This window comes from Gallinula chloropus (genome assembly GCF_964237585.1).
Source record: "Gallinula chloropus genome assembly, chromosome: 4".
Lineage (NCBI taxonomy): Eukaryota > Metazoa > Chordata > Aves > Gruiformes > Rallidae > Gallinula > Gallinula chloropus.
Window position 1 is genome coordinate 91,292,490 of NC_140088.1, and position 22,636 is coordinate 91,315,125.

General features: G+C 56.7%; 1 protein-coding gene across 1 annotated transcript in view; it reads right to left on the reverse strand.

The window, feature by feature from the left end:
* Positions 1–22,347, reverse strand: part of CCNI (cyclin I) — a 31,822-nt gene extending 9,475 nt beyond the window's left edge. Inside the window, exons 1-2 of the mRNA XM_084264059.1 lie at positions 22,094–22,347; positions 5,741–5,897 (exon numbers count right to left, since the gene is read on the reverse strand). Coding sequence (XP_084120185.1) covers positions 5,741–5,854 — 114 coding nt within the window. The 5' untranslated portion in view covers positions 5,855–5,897; positions 22,094–22,347. The remainder of the gene's footprint in view (positions 1–5,740; positions 5,898–22,093) is intronic.
* Positions 22,348–22,636: the final 289 nt, after the last annotated feature.

Consider the following 22,636-nt stretch of genomic DNA (forward strand, 5'->3'; position numbering starts at 1 on the left):
TGCCTGCCAAAGCAAAAGGTTAGGCCTTCTAAAAACAGCACAGGTGGGAGGGTGCGATCGCCTTCCTGTGCTGCTTCTCAGCCTCCAGTCCTCCCAGGATCTCACCACCCTCTGTGCCATGCTCGAAGCCAAAAGGCAAGAGCTGAGAGGGGAGTTAGTGGCAAAGGGCAAGGCCGTGCCATAAGCCCCAGGCGAGGCACTGCGAGTGCCTTAACAGCCGCCCTGGCTGTGTGGAGGGGAAACTGGTGCTGGAAGAACAAAGGTGAACCTGAGCAGGAGACAGAAACCAGCTGCCCCAGAGAGCACCGTGTCCCTTCGGTGGGAGGAACAACTGCCCAGTGACCCCATGCCTGGTTACGTGCACAGGAGATGTTGAGGCTTCACAACACCACCTGGCTTCTGGGGAAGGAGGGGAAGCTCCCTCTGGCTCTTCTACACAATCACATCAACCCTACAAAAAAAGTGCCCATCTGCTCCAGTCTGTAACTGCACACGAAGGAGCATGGGGGGGAAAGGGGTGGGGGAATTCCCTCACACGTAGAGTCCAGGGGAATTAAAACTTCCCCCTCCCTCATCAGCACCAGGGAAGTTGGTTACTGACCACTCTGAACCAGGCAGAAGGATCAGGAACTGGTCCCACCGCACCACCAAACCCAGCTGCTGCTTCCAGGGAGGGTCAGGAGCGTCCCCCAAAAACCTACCAGCCTTTGTCCCTCTCACTCGGGGTGCACCCAGGTCACCCCAGTAACACAAGTCAGGAACACAGCGCTGGGAAATTAATTTCGCAGCAAGGTCACTGGTCAAAGAGCTGTAGGAGCTGGAAGGGACCCCCCAGAGCCCATGGGGTCCAACCCCCTGCCAAAGCAGGGTCCCTGCGACAGGGCACACAGGTCAGTGTCCAGACAGGGCTGGAATCTCTCCAGAGAAGGAGACTTCACACCCCCTGGGCAGCCTGTCCCAGGGCTCCCTCACCCTCACTGGGAAGAAGTTCTTCCCCACATTGGGGGGGAACTCCCTGGGCTCCAACTTGAGCCCATCGCCCCTTGTCCTGTCCCCACAGACACTGAGCAGAGGCTGCCCATGGCCCCCTGTGTCCCACCCTTCAGCTATTGATAACCACTGATCAGATCCCCTCTCAGGCTTCTTCTCTCCAGGCTGAACAGCCCCAGGTCACTCAGCCTTTCCTCACAGGGGAGATGCTCCAGGCCCTTCATCCCCTCCGTACCCTCTGCTGGGCTCTCTCTAGGAGATCCCTGTCTGTTTTATCCCAGGGAGCCCAGAACTGGACACAACACTCCAGCTGGGTCTGAGCAGGGGCCTGACCTCGTCCTTCGTTACATAAAAGTAAAAGCAAAACTGAGACTGAGGTGGCTCAGAGTGACAAACAGAAAGTCCCTGTGGGGCTGCAAAGCACAAGTTCCTCTTTGTGTAGGTACTTTCCCACAGACGTTACTCGCTGCGCCCGCCTGTGCCCAGCCCTTGGGCTGCAGCACAACTCCACCACCCGGCACAGACCCGGCCCCGGGGAGCGCACGGCAGCCCAAGGGCCAAGGCTTTGGTCAGGGAGTAGTAACCCCAGCCCAGGGGGGCAGATGGGATGCTCCAAGACAGCCCTAACCACCGTCCTCAGGACTCACAGACAATCCATGTCCTCTGGCTGGTGCCCCCCCCCCCCCCCCCCCCCCCCCCACTCCACCCCCCGTGTGCTTTGGGAGGGGAGCAGGGCCTGCCCTACAGAGCTGGTTGCCAGTCCCAGCACTAAAGGTTAAGAGCTGGGCGCATGACTCCTGCCATCAATTAAAAGCCTCAGCGCTCCCAGCTCTCCATCTGAGTCACTGCCTGGGGCCACCGTGGGGGGCCAGGACCCCCAGCTGCTGCGGGGGGGACACCGTGTCCCGTCCCCCCCCACACCAGCCGCCGGGGCCGGTGTGGGTGTCAGCGTGCTCTCCTCCGGGCTGGCACCCTGCACGCACTCGGCCCTCGCCCGCGGCAGGAGGCCAGCGTGGGACCGGCACTGACATGTAATGCGGCCGGCTCAACGCCCCCACAAAGGTCAAGGTCAGCCACTGGCTCCTTTCCCCTCTCCCCAGCCTGCTTAGTCCTGCTTGGCACCTCCAAACAGCAACAGACGAGGTGTGCACGGCTTTTCTCCCATCTCCTGTCTGCAGAGGCTCACGGAAACACCTCTGTCCACGGGAGGAGCGGCAGGACCCGCACATGGAACGGCGCACGCTGGGCCCAGCACCAAGCGCGCTACCCGAGGAGCGCAACGGGCCCACCCAAAACCCACCCCGAACCCACGTGTGAGCAGCAGGCCTGCAGCTCCCTCCCCAAGCAGAAGCTGTTGACTTTAATTCCCACATCAGGTTTTTGTTAATAAAGCACCTGGCAGGAGCTACAGAGGTAGTGGAACGCGGGGTGGAGGACAAAGGGGGAGTGGGAGGATGCCAACTTCTCCCTCATCCTTGCGTGGAGCAGGGGGACGTCACACCGTCCTGCTTCCTGTCATCATTTGCTTGACGACTCATTCAGAAACAGCCTGTCACGTACTGATGAGCTGCCAGGGAATAGGAGGCTCCTATCAATGAGCCCGGGCAGGCCGGGCCAGCCAGCGGGCCAAGGCCGTGAAGGACTAACGGGTAACGAAATGCCAGCACCACACTCACCACGTCTGTCCTTTTACCCCCTCCCAAAGTGAGTGATGGCAGAGGCCTCCAATTGTGACCAATTCTGCCCCAAATCAGAGCCCCAAACCCCATCTCCCAGGCATTCTGCCTGCAAGGCCTTGGTGATGGTGCAAGGCGCATGGAGCCACTGTCCCGCTGCCCCTTTATCCAGAGCAAAATCACCTTGTCCTGGCCCCAAGAGCCCTGCCCCAGGGCTTGCTGCGTGAGGCAGGAGGGCTGGAGGCCCTGACTCAGGCTCCAGGATGTGAGCACAACACAAATCATCTCAGAGAGTGCCCTGAGCCTTTTGCAAAATGCACTCTACAAAGAATATTATCTGTGAAGTCAAACATGACTCACCTTTACTGCTGCCTAATCTAGGAAAAACACTTCACCTGATAATTTTTTTTCCCCTTCAGCATCTGCTGTCCCAGGGAGACAACTCTGCTCTTTCCCCTATTTGTTTCTGCTGGTCCTGCTGTGGGCTCCCTGGGGAGCAAGCAGGTGATCTCTATTTTTATGGTTTAGCTAGGACAGGAGCAGGTGGACTCAATGATCTTAATGAAAGGGCTTTTCCAACTCAGTGATGTGGTTCTATCAGGACTTTGGGGGCTTCTCAAAAGGCCAGCTGTGAACGGCACAGCCAGGCAGGTCCTTCCCTTGGGTCTCAGGAGCTTGTCTGACATCCCTGTGACCCCACCGGGTCTCTTCTCACTCTTGTACCAGCTGGGTATTAGAAGTGCTCTCCTGATACCTATTTTTGAGGCAGGGCTCGCCCGTGGTTCAGTGGTGGGGCAGAGAGCTCAAGCAGCACAGCCCCTGCCAGCCACAGGGTGACGTGCACAGGAGCTGGGGACAGGGACTGCGGCGAAGCGAAGAGCCGGACACGCTGCCCTCACCACAAACACCACTAAGTCAGGTGCCAGTCCAAGCACAGGATAAAGCAGCATCAGAAGGGTCAGTAAACCCACCCATGGTTGGGGTCGTGTGGCAAGGCAGTGGGAACTGTGGAAATGAACAGAGTTCTCCTCATCCCTCAAGAGGTAGGGAGAATAAATGAGGAGACAGGGTTGGAACAGGCCAGAAAGGAGAGAGGCGATGCTGTCTCTAGAAAAACATACACCAGCAAAAACTCCTGTCTCACTACACCTCCCTGCTGCCAAGTTACTTGGTAACACACAAGGATCGCCCTTTGACCAGTCCTTGCAGCTCGGTTTCTCAAGCTGCAATCACATGAAAGCTTCTGAATGTCATCTGTGGGTTGTAAAACCCAAGGGGAGGGGGGGAGGGAGAAAAAGAAAAGAGAGAAAAAACCCAACCCCAAAGCTCCAGGAGGGTTCCAGGCTCAGCCCACCTGGTTTACTTTCAGGCTGAAAAGCCCCTGTGCCAGCTGGGAAATACCTGGAGCCAAGGGGCTACGTCTGCAGGAGGGAAAGGAAGGGGAATGCTCGTGCTGGGGGTGTTTTCAGAGAAATAAAAACGAAACAGAAATAAAAATCCCAGTGTGTAATCAGGACCAAAGTCCCCAGCAGAGTCTGGATCCTGCACTGAAAACGTGACGCCTCCCTGTTCCTGTAACAACAGGTTTCTCTCCTCCTTTCCTTCCTTTCCAAGATCCCAACTCTGACATGTGGTTAGAAACTGAGTTTGTCCCTTTTTTTTGACATGAGGACCAAAACTGTCTCCTAAAAGATTCAAAGGCCAGAGCTGCTTCCCACAAAGCACTCGGTACCTCCAGCCCCATCAGCAGATCCCTGTGGGCACGCTCGGGACTCTTCTTGTTAGTGAAGCTTCGTTACAGCCCCTGCTGTGGCCAGCCCACCTCTGCAGGCTGCCCCCTGCTAGCAAGGGATGTAAGAGCCACATGCTTCCAGCTGCCACAGCCCATACGGAATCACAGAGTCACTAAGTTGGAACAGACCTTTAAGGCCACCAAGTCCCCAGCCCTACTGGCCACACTATTCCTGACACAAGCCAGGATGCCCTTGGCCTTCCTGCCCACCCAGGCACACTGCTGGCTCTGTTCAGTCACAGTCACCCAACACCCCCAGGTCCTTCTCCCAGCAGCTCTCCAGCTGCTCTGCCCCAGCCTGTAGCGCTGCCCAGGGTAAATCAAGCGCAGCAAGGCTGGTCTGAGCCCATCAGCATCGTTATTTCTGCCCAACCCAGCAACAAAGCACCAGAACCCCTGTGACTGCCATCCCCACGTTTCACATCTTGTTTTAAACAAAACTCTGTGAAGTTCACAGGCATCTTTTCCTTTGGAAGCAGAGTACAACTGCAGTTTGGGATGGGAAAGGCCCTGAGCAACCTGGCCCAAACTCCCAGCTGGCCCCACTGCAAGATGTGAGCAGGAGGTTGGACTCCAAACACCCTGCAGTCCCTTCCACCTCGGGTTTACCTTGAGAATGTTCCTCAAGTGGAACAGGCCAGCACCTGGCTCTGCTCCCCTCAACACACCCTGCCCCATAACTGGCGCTTTTGGGGGCAGCGGGCTTCTCCCTGAAGCAGACTGTGCTTTACCAAGTCAGCTCCTCCTCTGGGTTCAGCCTACACAGCTACAGCTGCCCCGGGAGAACGGGGCTGATTTACCCCAGGGAAGAATCTGGCTCCGGAAGGGGAGCAGAGGCGAGGTCAGGAGCCGTCAGGGAGAGGGCTGAGCGGCACTGGGGGTCACGGTGCGTGTGAGGAGGCGCCGCTGCATGTGGGAAGCAGTCGGCACTTCACCGCTGCGAGTGTAATCCAGGGAGACAAACTGCTTTTAAGAGCTGCTGCAGGGTCGGTCCCCACTAGAAACGTGCCTTAATTACCTCCACAATTTGTAAAATGAACTTAATGAAGGCAAGGTACGGACGTGCTCTCACAAGCTGCAGCAGGGTGTAACGAGGCCTGCTGAGGAGCCTGTTCGGGCTCCTGAGTCCTTCAATTAAAACTGTAATCACTCACAGCAGAGGCCAATTTCCAGGGTCTCAAGGTAACCTCTCTCCCAACAGCTTCAGTTCCTCACACAAGCACACCCCAGAGGCCAGCCCCCTGTCTGTACCCAGGTGAGTGATGCAAAGAAGAGACATTACCTGATCTGGCTGAATTTTCGGCACATGTGCTTTCCACATTTGAGCTTCCCTAGAGATTGCCGTCTCCAGAAGGAGAGACAACCTCTGGCTCTCCAGGGGTCCTGAAAACTTCATGGTAACCCTTGGATCCACCTGCCACCCAGCTGGATACAGCTACCTGTAAAACCAAAGAGAGCCTGGTAAGGTACTGAGCTGCGGCGGGCGGAAAAGAAAGCACAGAGGCGACTCAAGCTGCGAGAGCCGGCATGGGTTTATCTGCAGCACAGACAGGGATCAGGTTCTCACCAAACCTGCCCAAGGAAACCCAAACCAGGCGGCTCAGCTTCAGGGGAAACCAGGCCAAAACCCTCCACAGGCCACCAACACCTCTAGGTAAGTCCTGCTGCTTGGAGGATTCCTGCTCCTCCGTCACAAGCAGGGAAGACCCCCTGTCCTGTCGGTGCCACGGAGCTGGGGTGTTTTACTCAAGCCATACTTGAGATGGGGGAAAGAGCTGTCTGGTGGGTATAAAGGGGACCTGGGCCAGCTGGCTGCAGGGGCCCAAAGCTCGCTGAAGTTAAACCAGCCTGCCCATGGCTTCAAGGGAAGGTAAGGCTGGCACCCAAACGCGTGCAAACACCCCAGCGTGGTTGTGCCAGCCTTACCCAGCACCCTGGGCAGCAATGGGAAGCTCCGTGCGGAACAGAGGAACCCTCAGCTGAGAACTGGAATGATTCACAAGCCGAAACCTGAGGGAAAGATGGCTGTTCACCCCTGCTGCAGGGCATGGCTCCGTTTGTGTTTCCCTTGCGATGCAGATGTACCAGGGAGCTCAGGACGAGCCCTCTTGGGCCGTAAGCGCTCCGAAAACACCTGAGCTCTACAGAACTTCAGGGCACATCTCTGGTTTCGGACAGGAGATGTGTTTTAAAGGAGGGAAGAAGCAGCACAAGCCCAGTGACAGCCTCTGCAAGGCATGAACTGACTCTTGAGACGGGTTAAGCGAGAGAGAAAATCTCCCAAGGCAGCTCAGAACCCCCACTTCCACTGACAGCACCGATGGCAGAGTGCTTCGCTGGGCTCCAAACAGAGAGAGGGGGTTCTCCCAGCCCTGGCACAGCAGGAACAATGCCTGGGGAAGCATGGAAATTCCAAAGGAAAACCAAAGCAAAGCAAAACCAAAACAGAGGCAAGGTTTTTTTACTTCGTTTTTTTGGGAAGACAACAGATTCCAGCACCCGCTTCTCAACAGAGGGGATGCTCTGATTGAAAAGGTCATTCAAATTATTCTACTACTTCCTACCACTACTCTGGATGCGAATTTCCTGGTGGAATTAAATCACTTAGGCAAAACAGTTCAGCCCTGAAGGGAAAAATCCATGGGAAAGTCGCTTGAACGTTCAGTTCCTTCCGCGAGCTCTCGGGAAAGCCAGTGCCGGTGGGCGCTGGCCCGGCGCTGACCGGCCGCGTTGGGACCCCGGCGCGTTAACACCGCGGGTTACACCGCACTGACGGGAAATGAAGGCAACAGCTCGAGTCAGAACAAGCCACCAACACTGCCAGTGAACACAAGCAGAGAACGGTCAATGACAGCAGCCACAGCCCTGAACGAATGGCGTGGTGACTTCACCAAGGAAAGGTGGTTTTTTACCAGTCTGCAGGATGGATTAACGAAACCTGCTCGAGAAATAAAACCAGTCCTCAAGCTCCACTTTACAGCCAAGCAGCTCTGAAGTGGCAAATAAATGTCAAGCCTCTCGAGTCTCTGGGAAGTCTCCTGGAGAGAGTCCAGTGGAGGGGTACAGAGGTGCTACAGGTTTCCCTATGCGCCAGGCTGGGCTGGGTCCCAAAGGCCGGGTTCCCAAAGGCTGGGTTCCCAAAGGCCAGCTCACCCACCATTTCCAGAGCCCTGGGAAATGAGGACAGTGGTGGTGAGGGCTGCACCCCCCCTGCACAAAACCAGCTCCAACTGCAGAAGTACCCCACCCAGAATGCTGGGTCCAGCTTCAGGGTCCCCAGTGCAGAAACGACACGGAGCTGTTGGGGCGAGTCCAGAGGAGACATGAAGATGATCCGAGGGCTGGAGCAGCTCTGCTGTGAAGCCAGGATGAGAGAGCTGGGCTGGTTCAGCCTGGAGAAGAGACACTCTGGGGAGACCTAATGACAGCCCACCAGTACTTCAAGGAGTCCTACTTAGAGGAGCAGGAGAGGGGCTGTCACCAGGGAGTGCAGGGACAGGAAAGGGGCAATGGCTTCAAGCTGGCAGAGGGCAGGGTTGGGTTAGACATTAGGAAGGAATTCTTCCCTCTGAGGGTGGGGGGGCCCTGGCACAGGGTGCCCAGAGAGGCTGTGGGAGCCCCTGGATCCCTGGCAGGGTTCAGGGCCGGGTTGGATGGGGCTTTGGGCACCCTGGGCTGGTGAGGCAGTGGAGAAGCCCAAGCCGGGGAGCAGAGCTGAGCACCCAGAGCCAGTGAACTCTCACTCTCTATTTATCCCAACCACGTCTCCGAATATGAAGTATCAACAGCTCACTCCTTGGCTCTGCAGGAACAGGAGAGCAGTTAGCCACCCTTCAGCTCAAAGCATGAAGAATTTCATGGCAAGGTGAGCATCCCCAGGCATCTTTTATCTCCTTTTCCTGCTGTGCCTCATAAACATTCCCACCACGTTTACAAACAGGTTTCTGAGGCCTCTGGGTCCAGGAAAGGTCTTTGTGTTACCCCGAGTCCTCTTTAGGTTGTCCATGGCTGGCCAGTGGCCCCAGCAGAGAGCTCCGGGGCACCCCTGGAGCACCCTGAATATCCACGGCCCTGCAGGGGACATTTTTAGTGAGCAGTGATGGGAACTCTTCTGGAGTTGCCAAGGGGAAAGCAACCTCTCCCTTCCCAGCCAGGGAGGAAACCCAACAGGACCGAGGCACAATAACCTTCATAAGGACAGAAAAGAAGAGGGATGACGCGCTTGAACATTTCCCTTGGAGCAACAGTGGTGTGCAGGCTTTTCCAGCACTGAGAGCACACCAGGCAGGTGGCCAAGCACCCTGAGGGCTGCAACGAGTTTGCATCTGAATTTACATTCTGTGCATCAGATAAGCACATGCCATTTAAACAATAAAAATGCCAGCATGCTGTACATGCACTCAGTGCTTCACAAACCCCAGGGAGCCAGCCCAGGGCTAGGACTTCTTCAAGAGGACGAGAAATGGATGGCCAGCACAGCTTCCCAAAATCACAGAATGACTATGTTGGAGAAGCCCTTTAAGTCCATCAATTCCTGTCCTGTGCTGACCCAGATCCCTGAGCACCTCATCTCCCCTCTGTTAAACACCCCAGGGGTGGGGAACTCAGCCCCCTCCCTGGGCAGGGAGGGGCGCAGGCCACAGAGGGACCAGACTCCCTCCTCCCTGCTCAGATGGAAGTGATAACCCCAAGCACTGCAGAACAGCAACGTCAGAGCTCCCGTCAGCAGCAGATACTTGTCAGTGTAGCAGCATCTCTGTGGGGAACAGCAAAGATCAGCTTCAGCCAGAAAACCTGCATGTGGTTTTCTGTGGCTGAGCCCAAGGGACCCAGGGCTGGAGGAACTGCCAACTATGATGGTCACCATCAAGGACCTCACCCCAGCTTTCTGTGCCCCGGATTTTAAACTGCACTTTAGCTCCAGGATGGTGGTTTGTAGGGTTGGTTTTGGGTTTGGGGTGGGGTTTTTTGTTGTGGTCACTTTGGGAGGTTTTAAACCACCACTGAAACAGTTCAAGGTTCTTCACCAGCTACACTGAAGTGTCTCAGAGGACAGCTGGGAAGTTAGTAAGGGAGAAGCAAGCTGTGGCAAAGGACTGGCTCATCCCCTGTGAGGAAAGTCCCAGGGCTGCACGCTGAATCTTGTCCTGAAGCTAAGAGAGTCCAAGCTTCTCTTGAGCGGTTTTTCACTTGCAAGAGGCATTAAAAATGTCCATTAAAAACACCCTGACTTGGTCCTTAAAATGTAACCCACTCCCAAAGGTCTCCTCCTGATCCACACTCCACTCAAAGAGGCACCTCCAGTCTGCCCAGAGAAGTTCTGCCCTGCAAAGAGCTGCGAGCCACAGGTCTCAGAAGCAGGTTTGTGTCTGCAGGAACTGGGGCACACAGCTACCTGCCCAGGAACGCTGTTTAATTTGGGGTGGGGGGTGCAGGGGGGCACATGCTTGTGTGTGGGTTGCAAAACAGCCCGTTTATTTCTTTTCAGGCTTTGTAATCCCTGGTGGTGCCAATAGAAAGCGGCTCCTGCAGACAAAGGCGCAGTACAGGAAGGGATTCTCCCCTGGGAGAAGCAGCTCCCAGCACAGCCCCATCTGTCCCCGCCTCCGGCTGGGATTCAGCTCTGCCGGCACCATGAACAGGATCCCCAGAATCAGCCAGGGCAAGAACAAAAACCTCCCGTTCTGTTGTAGGTTGGGGGGTTGGTTTAAATATAGATCATTTCATAAGCAACCGACAAGATTCCTCGGAGCAGAGACAGCCTAACAGCCCCTAACCCCCAGCTCCACTATCTGCATTTTCCATGGGAATCCAGGTGGGGGGGTGGGGCGATTCCAAGGGAGCTTCAGCACCAACTTGCGTTTCCACAGGCCCTGTAAGCACCTTCAGCGCCAGAGCAGCTCCAGCTTTAGCAGGCTCTAGTGCGATCTTACACGTGACCCTAAACCAGACTCGCCGGGGCGATGGGGGGAAAGCAGGAGGAAGAGAGCAAGGAAACCGACCCCCTCCGAGCTCCAGCCAGCCATCTGCCATCCCCAATGATCCAAACACAGCCTGTGCTACAGGGGACCATCTAGCTCCAAGTTGTGATTAGAAATTGCAAAGCTGTGGGCAGCAGGAGAGGGGGTGGGATGGGTGTTAATTTTAGTAGGTGAGGCTTGGTCTCAGCTTAACTCCCTCCTTGACCAGTGCCAGGGAAGCAGCCTGGGAACTGATTCCAGAGGGAAATGCCTGCAGCGTGGCTTACAGCTGAGAAGAAATGAAAACTGCTTTCACCATTTCACATTGTTTGTGTGTCACGTAGCAGCAGTAAGGGGACAGAGTTTCTCTGGTTTGGAGTAACATTTCCCAGCAGTGCCTGGCTCCTGGGAATCTCTCAGCCTTCCCAACTCTCCCAAGCACAGCCTGACACGCCAGCGATAAGCAGGGACCGGTGCAGAGTTAAAAATCAACTGGTCTGAGGTGCAGAAGGTGAATCGCGTCACAGGCTGGTCAGAACAGCTCAGCAAAGCTGAGAGCCACCCTAAGCTCCTTCTTCCAAGTGAAACGTCTGGGAAGATGTTTGGGAATACAGCTTCAGGTAAGTGAGTGAGCATGAAACAACAAAGCCATCTCCATGGAACGAGTGCCCCACTGAAACCAGAACACCCCAGCCAGGAACACCCCGGCAGCAGACACAAATACACCTTTAGAGTGCCTGACGTGTACAAGGAGCCAACGGAGCTAAATTGGGGAAGAGGTGGGTTTGTTCAGGCTGGGGAGCCAAGAGGGCCCTCACCATCTGTAGGCATGACTCACCCACCCACAGCCTGCTGGAAGGCAAGGCTGGGAGGTATTCTGGCAGCACCCTTTGGGCAGGATGCCTGCAGGCATCCTCCTGCACATCTTCTTTCCCTCCCAGCCAGCCCTTCCCTGGGAGCTGGGGTAAAGCTGCCCTCCTTTTAGTGCTGCTTCTCCAATCCAGTGTTTTTCCTCACGTTTTAAGGAAACCTGCCAGTTCAAAGCACCAGGCCTGCAACTGCACAGAAAAAAGGGACCGTGGAGCATGTTTTGGGGGGAGGGAGGTTTTTAAGACACAAGCAGGAGCTGTTCCTCCTCTTTTTCCAGCAGTTTTGTAAAACCCAGGCCAGGGCTGCCCAGCTGCTTCTCTGCTATACCCAGGGACCGGGTCAGCTCCACAAAATCCCCATGCCTGACACCAGGGCTTTGCTATTTAAGGGAAGCTTAAATGGTATTTTCCAAAGCAGGGACTTTAAAAATAATTAAAAAAGGAGAAAAGCAAAAAAGGCAAGGTAGAAGATGAACTCCTGACCCAGCGTCCAGACAATGTCCCCATTCTTCCCTCCAGGCCAGGCAGGCACGCTTCCAGAGCCATGCCGGCCCTACCCCCTTTTTGGGAGGAGGTTTGTGTTTCCCTTTTTCCCTCAGCCACTGCCAAGATGAGCCTGGCCAAGCAGCATTCGCCCAGGAAGGCTGGGCTTTGGTGGGCAAGGGTCTAGCTTTTCTGTGCCACAGCTCGGGGTGCCGCAAGGCAGCTGTCTCAGGCACAGCCCCTCCCCAGGCAGCCTGTGGCAACAGCCCAAGCTGGGCTGTGGATAAAAGGTAAATTCAGGATCTGCCCCCAATAAACCAGCTCCAGCTGCAGAATGGATGTGTTTGATGGGGAGAGGAGATGAAACCCAATATACTTTAATGAGCTCTGCTTTGAGATTTTGGTTTATTTGAACCTAAAAATCAAAGGAGAAGTTATTAACTGATGGAGGCTGTTTGACTGTGTGGATTAAATTAAGGGAAACCAAAGCCCTTGCAAACCAAAGCCCCTCTATGCCATTTCATGAAGGTTTGCAAAGGAAATGCTTACATTTTATGAAGGTTTGCAAAAGAAATGCTTGTGTTTTACACTCTTTCAACAGTGTGGGCTCATTATCTGGCTGCCAGCATGTACACAAGGTGCCTCCTGAAGATGTAAACTCCCCACAACCCCCATTCCAATCAGCCACGGGGCTCAGGAGGACACCTCAGTAGGAAGGGGCCCTGCTGTCCATCGCTCCTCTCACACATCCCAGCGCTCAGTGGCTGCCTGGCCAGGCCCAGGAGCCTGTACTGGGTGTAACTGGGGCACTGCCCCAGGGCTGGGCAGCCCTCACAGTGGACAGTCTGCAGCCAGTGCTGCCTCCCCGTGCAGCAGGACAGAGGGACAGGGCAGGGACAGAGCAGCTGTGAACAAGCTCCTGGCAAAACCACCACATTGTTCCCATCGTTTCACAGCACCACAGGGCTGGAAAAGCCTGTCAAGCCCCATGGAGTCCAACTGTCCCTGTCCTGTGCTGACCCAGATCCCCGAGCACCTCATGTCCCTGTTAAACACACCCAGGGGTGTCTCCGGACAAGGTCCAGGATCATCAGGGAACACCCAGGAACCCCGTGAGGAACTCCTGGGTGCTGCCATGGGTAGGTAAAGCTGAGGTAAAGAGCTGCAAGGGCCCAACAGAGCTCCAGCAGGTTCTAAGGAGCATGCTCAGCTGCCTTCTAATTAGGGAGGGTCAAGCACCCTTTCAGACAGCACTTGGGCGAGGTCTATATAAGAGCCAGGCTGGAGGCACCTGACAGTGTGGAGGAGGCTGCAGTGGGGGGCTTTGGCTTGGTCTGCTCCAGCAGGCTCCCAGGTACAGTGCTGGCAGCAGGGGCATATCATGGGGCAGTTCCCCCAGTGGGTGTTGGAGCAGCTGCCCCTGCTAGAGTAGAGGTTTTGGGTGAAGGCAGAGCTTTGGATGGCTGGCTTCAGGTTCAAGAGTGTGCCTAGAGCCTGTCTTGAGGCTGGGAGAGGTGGCCCTTTGTCCTGCAAGGGGTATGTTGTCCTGGAGGGCAGTGGTGCCAAGCCAAGGAGCTAGAGGAGGAAGCAAGTGGACTGTGCAGCACTGGAGAAGTTTCATGGGTCACACATACGATCTCTGCTGGGACTCAGCAGCTGGAAGAGCTCCATGTGCAGCAGAGAAGCAGGTGGTGTCCACCCCCACGTCAAGGTAAGTGAAGCCTCCTGACAAGGGGAAGGATGGAAGCAGGCGAGTTGTGGCACTGCAAGGGGTGTGAGTGATTGTAGTGGGTGACTGTTTGCTGCAGGGGACAGACCTGCCAGCCCATCATCTAGAGAGGTTTGTTGCCTGCCAAGGGCCTAAGTCTGTTTTGGGGGGACTCCCTGGGCTTGTCCAGCCTTCTGACTGCTACTCTTGCTCCCCTTCCCTGTGGGCATCAGTGGTATCACTGGGGTGCCCTGGAGGGTGCTAAGTGACTACAGAGATCTGGGGGTGGCAGCCAAAGGCTTGGGGACCCTGGTGAAGTCCTCCACGGTGCAGGTAAATAGCTGGCTGCAGAACTGGTGTTGGCAACAGGGTTTTGGGTTCTGTGATCATAGGATCCTGCTTGTGGAGCAGCATCTGCTTGGGAGAGATGGGATCTGCCTCACTGAGCTGGGCAGCACTTGTTGTAACATCAGCCATTCTACTGGCAGAGGGCTTCATGCTAGGTGTGACAGGGCTGGGGCAGAGGGACCAGGAGACCTGTGAGAGTGGCAGATGTGAATGATGAGCCCGGAGCCTCGGGTGGCGTTCCAGGAAGGTACCAAGACATGACAGGCAGGGTCACTCCCAGCACTTGCATGTGAGCAAGGCCACACCTGGGAGGTACCACTGCGGAGCAATCCCGAATCCCTCCTGGGAAACAGGCCATTGGGTGCTGCTCTGGAGTGTGGGTGTGCCCAGGAACACAGCACGGCCAGGCAATGTGGGGAGAGGTCTGTGTGCACCTCAAAGGCTGCGGGGATCTGGTGGGATCAGAGATGTGGCAGGATGGATCCCATGGCTTGCCACACTTGGGAGCGTTGTAATGGAGGGACACAGGCTCCAGAGGGGAGAGACGCTGGGAAGGGGAGGAGGGTGGAGCTTCCCTCCCTGTGAGACCAGCTGGAATGTGTGGAGATTTGCCTGGGGGTGGATGAGGAGCCCAGAGGGTGCTGCTGGCTGTGGATTAAAGGGCAAACAGTTAAGGGTGACACTGTAGTGGGTAGAAAGTGAGTGGGTGAAGCCGCCTACCGCCAGCCTGAGCAGCCTCATGTCTGCAGAGCTGGCGGCCTCCAGACACCATGATCTATGCAGCAGGACAACACAGCCCAGCAGGAGCTCTGCAGGGGGCTCCTGGAGTGGGCTGATGGCACATCCTGACCCGAGTGCTAAAGAGAAATCTTCTGGTGGGCCCCATGCTCCCTTACATGGAGGTGCCGGTTTGGGATGTGAAGGTGAAAGGCTGCCTTGGCTGCAGTGATCATGGGACAGGACCCTAAGGTTTGGGTGTAAGGTAAGAAGCAAGCTCACAGCCCTGGGCTTGAGGTGAGGAGGCTTTGGATTCATCAAAGATTTGCCTGGAGGAGCCCTGTGGGGCAAGGCCCTGAAGGCAGGAGGGCCTCATGCTGGCTAGTACTCAAAGATTGCTTCCTTGAGGCTCAAGAGTTCCATCCCAACAGATCCCAAGTCAGGCAGAAATGCCAGGAGGCCCGTGTGGGTAAGTATGGAGCTTCTGCAATCCTCAAACCCATGAAGTGTGTGTTACAGAGGGGAGAGCAAGGGTGGGTAGCTGGAGAAGCACTGAGCAGCTGGGGATGAGGCAAGGGAAGACAAATGCCAGCTGGAATTTGGTGTGTAAGAGGAGGGGTTTGAGTAAGTACCCAAGTGACAAAGGAAGGCTGGGGAAAGTCCAGGTGTGCTACTGAGAGGAGGGGCTGGCTGAGCAGTGAGGTGGCTGAAGGGCTGTGTCCAGAGAGTGGTGACTGGTGGCACAAATGATTACTGGTGTACCCCAGGTGTCAGTACTGGGTCCAGTCATGTTTAACACCTTTGTTAGTGACCTGGGGGATGGGCTGGAGGGTAGTCTTGCAGGTGACACCAAATGAGGAGTGGCTGATAGGCCAGAGGGTGGTTCTTCCATCCAGACTCACAGTGTCAGGAATTGGAAGGGGCCTCAAAAGCTCATCTAGTCCAACCCCTGCCAGAGCAGGGTCACCCAGACTGGATCCCACAGGAACACATCCAGGCAGGTTTGAATGTCTCCAGAGAAGGAGGCTCCACAGCCCCTGGGCAGCCTGGCCCAGGGCTCTGCCACCCTCACAGTGACAAAGCTCCTCCTGACATTCCCATGGAGCTTCCTCTGCTCCAGCTGCACCAGAGGGGCCTGGACAGACTGGAGAAATGGACTTAGAACCTCATGGAGGGCTAACTGCCAAGTCCTGCACCTTAGGGAGGAACAACCCCAAGGCACCAGTACATGCTGGCTGGAAAGCAGCTCTGCAGAAAAGGTCCTGAGGGTCCTAATGAACCATGCTGACCAGAGCCAGCAGAGTGTCCTCAGGGCACAGAAAGCTGATGGTATCCTGGCTGTGTGTTGCCAGCAGACTGAGGGAGGTGATCCTTCCCCTCTACTTGGCCCTGCTGAGGCCACTCCTCAGTGCTGTGTCCAGCTCTGGGCTCCCAGACAGTGCAAGGGAGACATGGATGTGCTGGAGGGAGTCAGTGAAGAACAGGTGATACGATTAAGGGACTGGAGCATCCCTCCCAGCCTGGGTGCCCTTCTCTGGACACACTCCAGGACCTCCATGTCCTTCTTGGAGTGAGGGGCCCAGAACTGGACCCAGCACTCGAGGTGCAGCCTCCCCAGTGCCCAGTCCAGGGGCACAATCCCCTCCCCAGACCTAGTGGCCACACTATTCCTGACACAGGCCAGGATGCTGTTGGCCTTCTTAGCCACCCAGGCACACTGCTGGCTTGTGTTCAGTCATCAGTCACCCAAGAAGGTGGGTAATACTACTGATTTATATAAATACCTGAAGGGAGGGTGTGAAGCAGGTGGGATCCAGGCTCTTTTTGGTGGTGTGGTACTCAGAGGCAAGGGGTACAAAATGAAACAAGGTGTGTGCCCTTTAAATGTCAGGCAAGCTCCCTTACTGTGAGGGGGGATGGACCAGCCAGAGGCTCCCCACAGAGGCTGTGGAATTTTCATCCCTGGAGACATTGTAAAGGCATCTGGACATGGCACAAGGCTTTTGGTGGCTCTGCCTGAGCAGGGGAGGTTGGATAAGGTGTCCTTCAGAGGTCCCCACCACCTTCAACCACTCTGCAATCGTCAGGGCTTGGGGCTCACAGCAGCACAGTTGTGATGTGAGGCTCAGCTGTGTGCCCCGAGCAGCCCATCCGTTCTTCAGGCTGCAAATGCTGAAAGCAGAGCAGGAAGGCTCTGGGGTTTTTAAAGAATTGAAAAAAAGGCCAAGCAAACCTGGCATTATGTAATGTCTCACTGCTATAGCCTCCTGAAAGCGACGCAGCAGAGCATGAGTCACTCCTCCCAGCACCAACTGAGGCTGCTATAAATCAACAGGAACTGAAGGAAGTCACTCCGAGGGAAAATCAAGCTCACTGAGCAGTCATTTCATCTACAGCAGGGCCAGGGGCTTTCAGCCCCATACAGGCAAAGGCCAACAGGCATTCTGAATTTAAGGCACCACGTACCACCTCTCTGAGTAACCTAATTCCCCTGAAACCAAGTAAATACAACACATCTACAGGCAAACCCACAGGAACCAGGTCTGGGCAGCAGTTCTCTGTCCTTCGGCAGCATGAAGTGCAACAAATCCAAACAGGTTCATACCCAGCTCAGCACCCACAGCCAAAAAATAAGTAGCTACAACTACTTGGTGCCTGTTGACAGCAGCAAAGGATTTTATCTGAAAGCATAAATGCTCTCCCAGGCCAGTGTTTGGCTTTGCAGACTGATTGGCTTGAGGGTGAGTTCCTGGTGGCTGCAGCAGGCACTATGAAGAGATGATTGAGGAAATGAGGCATTATCTGCTGTTCAAACAATAGATCACCGCTGAGGTGCAGTGAAGGTGCTGCAGAGCAGCATTCTTAGCCTCTGAGGGTACTGGCTCCTCTTTCTCATCAACCAAAGAGAACCCACAGTTATAAAGCTTAATTATCCTCCAGGAGCTTGAGCTTGCTGACTAATTAGCCTCTTGTTGAGACAATACAGAAAAGTGCCTAATTTAAATTGTCCACAACAATAAGGATGGCACGGGAAGAGTCCTGGCTCTTATCCACATACTTGTCTCTGGTGCCCAACATGAATGGAACGGCCTGGGTATCTCCAGCTCTGGGCAAGGTAAAATCAGCAGTGCTCAGCCTAAGAGAAAGTAAACCCAGGGAAGGGAGCTTTGGGAGGTGCAGGTGTGGCTGAGGCAGTGTGTAATGACAGGCAGAGCTCTCCTGCTTCCACAGAGCTGCTCATGTGAAGTCCTGCTTCGCTCCTATCTGGACAAGTACAGGCAGACAGGCCAGGCTTTCATGAACAGAGATGGAGCTGCATCCAATGGTCATGTTACTCCAGCAGTTGCACCCTCAAAGGAAGCAGTTTTCAGCTGCACAGAGGGCTCATCACTTAGACTCCAAGTCAAAATTGCTAGAGGGTAACGGTTGGTTCCTGGGAGCCCAGTCTAACCACCAGCTGTAGCTGCTGCAGGTACCCCAGCCAAGAAGAAAGGATCTCACTGCATACAGCCAAAAAGAACCCCACCAAGAACAGCCCCCAGACCTCTGGCAGAGGGGTTCATCCAGCACCGCCCACCATGCTGGTAAAGCCAGTGTTTGAGGAGCAAAGTGGAGTATCTGCAGGAGCCTGTTACCCCGGGCGGCCAAGCGCCACTACCCCCGGCAGCTCCTCAGCCGGGCTGGCGGTGTTTGCAGCCAGCAAGCACGCAGGAGGGGACAATTCCAGACCACGTCTGCTTGGTGCCAACACAGCAGGCACCTGAGATCTCCCTGCCACAGGAATGGCTTCCCCCTTGCTTGCTCTGGCACTGGCAAACAGCTACCATCACACTCAATTCTCCAAGTACCTGCTTTCTGCTCTCAGTGAGCCAGAATCCCCCTTCTGACCCGCTTCCTTCATGGCCGGCCTGGAGCTCCTGCTTCCCCGTTGGAGTGTCCTGGGGCTAAGTACCTTCCCTGGCACTGGAAAACCATGGCAGCAAAGGAAAACAGCCACAATTGCTTCCTGCTCAGGTTAGTTCTACACATCTACATCTTGCAGGGGAGGGCCTTCGGGCCCCCCAGCCCTGTGGACTCAATCTGGAGAGACAGGGCTTCTCCTTTACTCAAGGTTTGCTGTAATTTGCCAGCCAAAACACAATGCCCAGTTCTCCCAAAGCCTGCATGGCCTTCTTAAAATATCCCCTGGCAGGCTAGGGAGCAGTGTGAAACAAACCACAGGCTGCATGTGTACCCATCTGGTCACCTGCTTTTTAGGGGGGGCAATTTACATCTGCATGCCAGCTCTACCAACCTGCCCACCTAAAAAGCACCATGTAAAACCACTACAAACCGTGCTCTGAGACAGCCAGTTCAGCATGAGGCCAGGATTAATTACTGCATAACCGGGCACGCTGCTGGGGGAGAGGTGCAAGGGAAAGCATCTCACACACAGGCCCTGGGGGAAGGCACGTTCCACCACCCCACACTGCTCACTCTCACCTGTCACCTGCACAAGGTATGTTAAGCAGCACTGAAAAGCCAAGAAGGGAAAACATAAGAGGCTGTTAATTACAGGGGAGATGCTCAGAGACGTGAAAGACTCCACACTTGAGTCCACCAACTAACTAGATCCTGGGGCAATGACAGAGGTGAAGGTAGAAGCTCTGCACTGCCTCGTGCTCGGACAGGAGCAGCCTGTTTGAGCTGATAAATGCCTCTAAATATCACTAACTTGTAAACAGGGAAATAACACATTTTTAGCAAGGAAATGTTGATCCTATGGAGTGTTAAGGTAAGATGGCAGGCAGCTCAGGACACTGCCTTGCCCCAGAGAATTGTCTCAACACCTGACTTGCCCATTGCCTCAGAGTCATGCCAAGGTGCCGAGGACACAGGGATATGGACCATTGAACTCCCTAAAATTAGAACTGAACCCACCCAGGCTGCCCTTTCCTGCCTGGCTGTGTGGAAGTTGGGAAGGGAAGGCTGCACTGCCAGCTCTTATGGCAAAGGCCAGGGCTGATGGTGGGGTCACTTCAACCTGTGGGACCGAGGGTGAGTAGCCCAGCACCCAGCCAACCTCACCCCACACTGAGGTGCATTTATACCCTCAAATGCACACAGGAACAGCTCCCAACAGCAAGGCTGGAGACAGAGCACAGCACGAGAGAGCTGCTCTGCTCATCACTGACTCCCATCAACACTGGCTGCAGCCCTGGCATTTCCCACACCAAACGTGAAGCAGTGGGAAAGCCCAGCTCCAGCAAGCAACTGGTGAGGACTTCAGGAGAGGGTCCTGACAGACCAAGGCTGCTCTTATGTCAGGACAGGTGAAATCTGAGAGTATTTTAAAGTAAGGACCCAGAGCAAACAAAGCACCACACTCCCAATACAGAACAGAGACAGTAAGAAGTGTCTAAGACCAGTTTTGCCATATCAAATTATATGCAAGCTCTTGATGGGGATGAAGGATAATTAGAAGTGTGTATATATATACACACACACCCCATGTGAAAGTTCAATTCCTGCTGGGGAGAAGCCAGAAGATCAGCTTCCCACATCCCCTGCCAAGGTCTGTGCAGGCACAGATGGGAGCAAGCTGTCCCCTGGCTTCACAAGCCAGCCAAAATACTTTAAAAGCAAAAACCAAATCGTCTGCAAGGGTCCACAACCAAGCCCTTGAGACAAGGAAAAGGTGTTGAGTTGTTTTTTGGGAGACAAAGTTCCTGCTCAGCTTCACTTTACAAAACCCAGGCTCTGTGTGCACACACACGTACCCACTGGCTTTGTGCTGGGGCACAGGCAGAAGCCAGGGTAGCTGTGGAGGCTGAGCTGCAGCAGCATCTGCGGCCCCTGGCAGGGAAAAGGCGAGGTCTGCTCTGTAAGGGGGAGCTTTACAATCAGGCATTTAAATGTTTAGTTAATAAAAAGAAAAAAAATTCAGCCTTCTGTCTTTAAAAGGGGCCGTGTATGTACAGGCTGCTGTGGTGCATGGGGAAGAGCCTGTGTGCGAGCGTGCAAAGGCTGGGGTTGAAAAGGAGCAGCTGAGGGAGCTGGGGGTGTTGAGCCTGGAGAAGAGGAGGCTGAGGGGAGACCTTCTCCCCACCACCCCTGCCCTGCCAGGAGGGTGCAGAGAGGTGGGCGATGGTCTCTTCAGCCAGGGGACAGGAGATGGGACAAGGGGCAATGGGCTCAAGCTGCCCCAGGGCAGGGTCAGCTCAGCTGGGAGGGAAAAGTTCTTCCCTGGCAGAGCTGTGGGGCTGTGGCACAGGCTGCCCAGGGAGGGGCTGAGTCCCCACCCCTGGGGGTGTTTAACAGAGGGGAGATGAGGTAGATGGTTTAGGAGAGGATGGGAATGGTTGGACTCGATGTTAAGTATCTTTTCCAACCATCTGATTCCATGAGAAGCACTTTTAGGTTCAGGCCCCAAGCGAGCCACCTTCCAATGCTCCTGCCTTCAGGAGCAGGGAAAGCGCAGGGTTGCTCCTTGTTCCCCTCCTTTGTGGGGTCAAAAGGGGAGGAGGGGGTAAGAGAACGGGACTTTCTGTGCCCAACAGCCAAGTTTTGAGGAGGGTTCCTCGCCAGCCCTGCCCCCGGCATGACATAACCGGCGGCTGCCTCCCTCCCTCCGCGTCCCCCGCTTCGGATACTGATTTCCACAACCCACCATCGCTCCTTCGAGGGAACCTCTTCCATCGCGGCCGGGAGCGCAGCCCGGCCCGGCCCGGCGAGCCCAGCCCGGACAAACCGGGGTGCAGCAGTGCTGCGAGGGGCAGCCGGTGCAGCGCTGGGACCAGGCGGCGGGCTGATGGGCCGGGGCACCGATGGGCTGCGGGGCCGGGGCCTGACGGGCTGAGGGGGCCTGACGGGCTGAGGGGGCCGGGCCCGGGACGGGGCCTGACGGGCTGAGGGGGCCCCGAGGGGCCCTGACGGGCTGAGGGGGCCTGACGGGCTGAGGGGATCCTGAGGGGCCCTGACGGGCTGAGGGGGCCTGACGGGCTGAGGGGATCCTGAGGGGGCCTGACGGGCGGAGGGGGCCCTGACGGGCTGAGGGGGCCGGGCCCGGGACGGGGCCTGACGGGCTGAGGGGGCCCTGAGGGGCCCTTGACAGGCTGAGGGGGCCTGACGGGCGGAGGGGGCCGGACCCGGGCCGGGACCTGACGGGCTGAGGGTCCTGACGGGCTGAGAGGGCCCTGACGGGCTGAGGGGGCGCTGAGGGGGCCTGACGGGCTGAGGGGGCCCTGACGGGCTGAGGGGGCGCTGAGGGGGCCTGACGGGCTGAGGGGGCGCTGACGGGCTGAGGGGGCCCTGAGGGTCCTGACGGGCTGAGGGGGCCGGGCCCGGGCCGCGCGCGGATGAGCGGGCGCGCGCGCGGACACACACACACAAAGCGCCGCTCGCGGGATCAGCCCCGCGCGCACGCCTCGCGCAGTGCACGCGCGCCGGCCCCACCGCCCCCCCGCGCCTCACGGCCGCGCGCGCCCCGCGCCTCACGGCCGCGCCCCCGCCCTCGCGCCCACCCCCCCGCCCCCCCCCCGCCCTGTCGTACCCCCTCGGCCCGGGCTCACCTCCCCTGCGCGGCGGCGGGGTGCCCGGCGGAGCCCGGCCATCAGCACCCCATGGTGGGGAGACGGCGGCGGGGCTCCTCCGCGGCGCTTCAGCACCGTGCGGGCCCCATGTCCGGGGCGGCGGCGGCGGCGGCCGGCGGGCTCATGTCGCCATGGCGGGGCCGCGGCGGAGGAGGATGAGGATGAGGATGAGGATGGGAGGAAGGCGGGCCGCCGCCGCCGCCGCGCGGGGTGGGGAGGGGACGGGGGGGGGTAAAATAAAACAAAATAAAAATTAAAAGGGAGGGAAGGGGGGGGAGCGAGAGGCAGCCCGCAGCCAGCCGCTCTGCGGGGGGAGCGGGGAGGGGGGGGGGGGAAAGAAGGGCCGGCGGGGCCGCCCCCCCTCCCCTCCCCTCAACCCCGCCCCCCGCGCGCGAGGGGCGGCCGCCGTTGCTCAGCATGGCGGGGGACGGGAGCGCGGGAGGCGGGTGCGGCCGCGGCGCCGCTTCTCTGTTCTCTCCTCTGCCTCGCACACGCTGCTCTCGGGCGCTCTCTTCGCCCGCC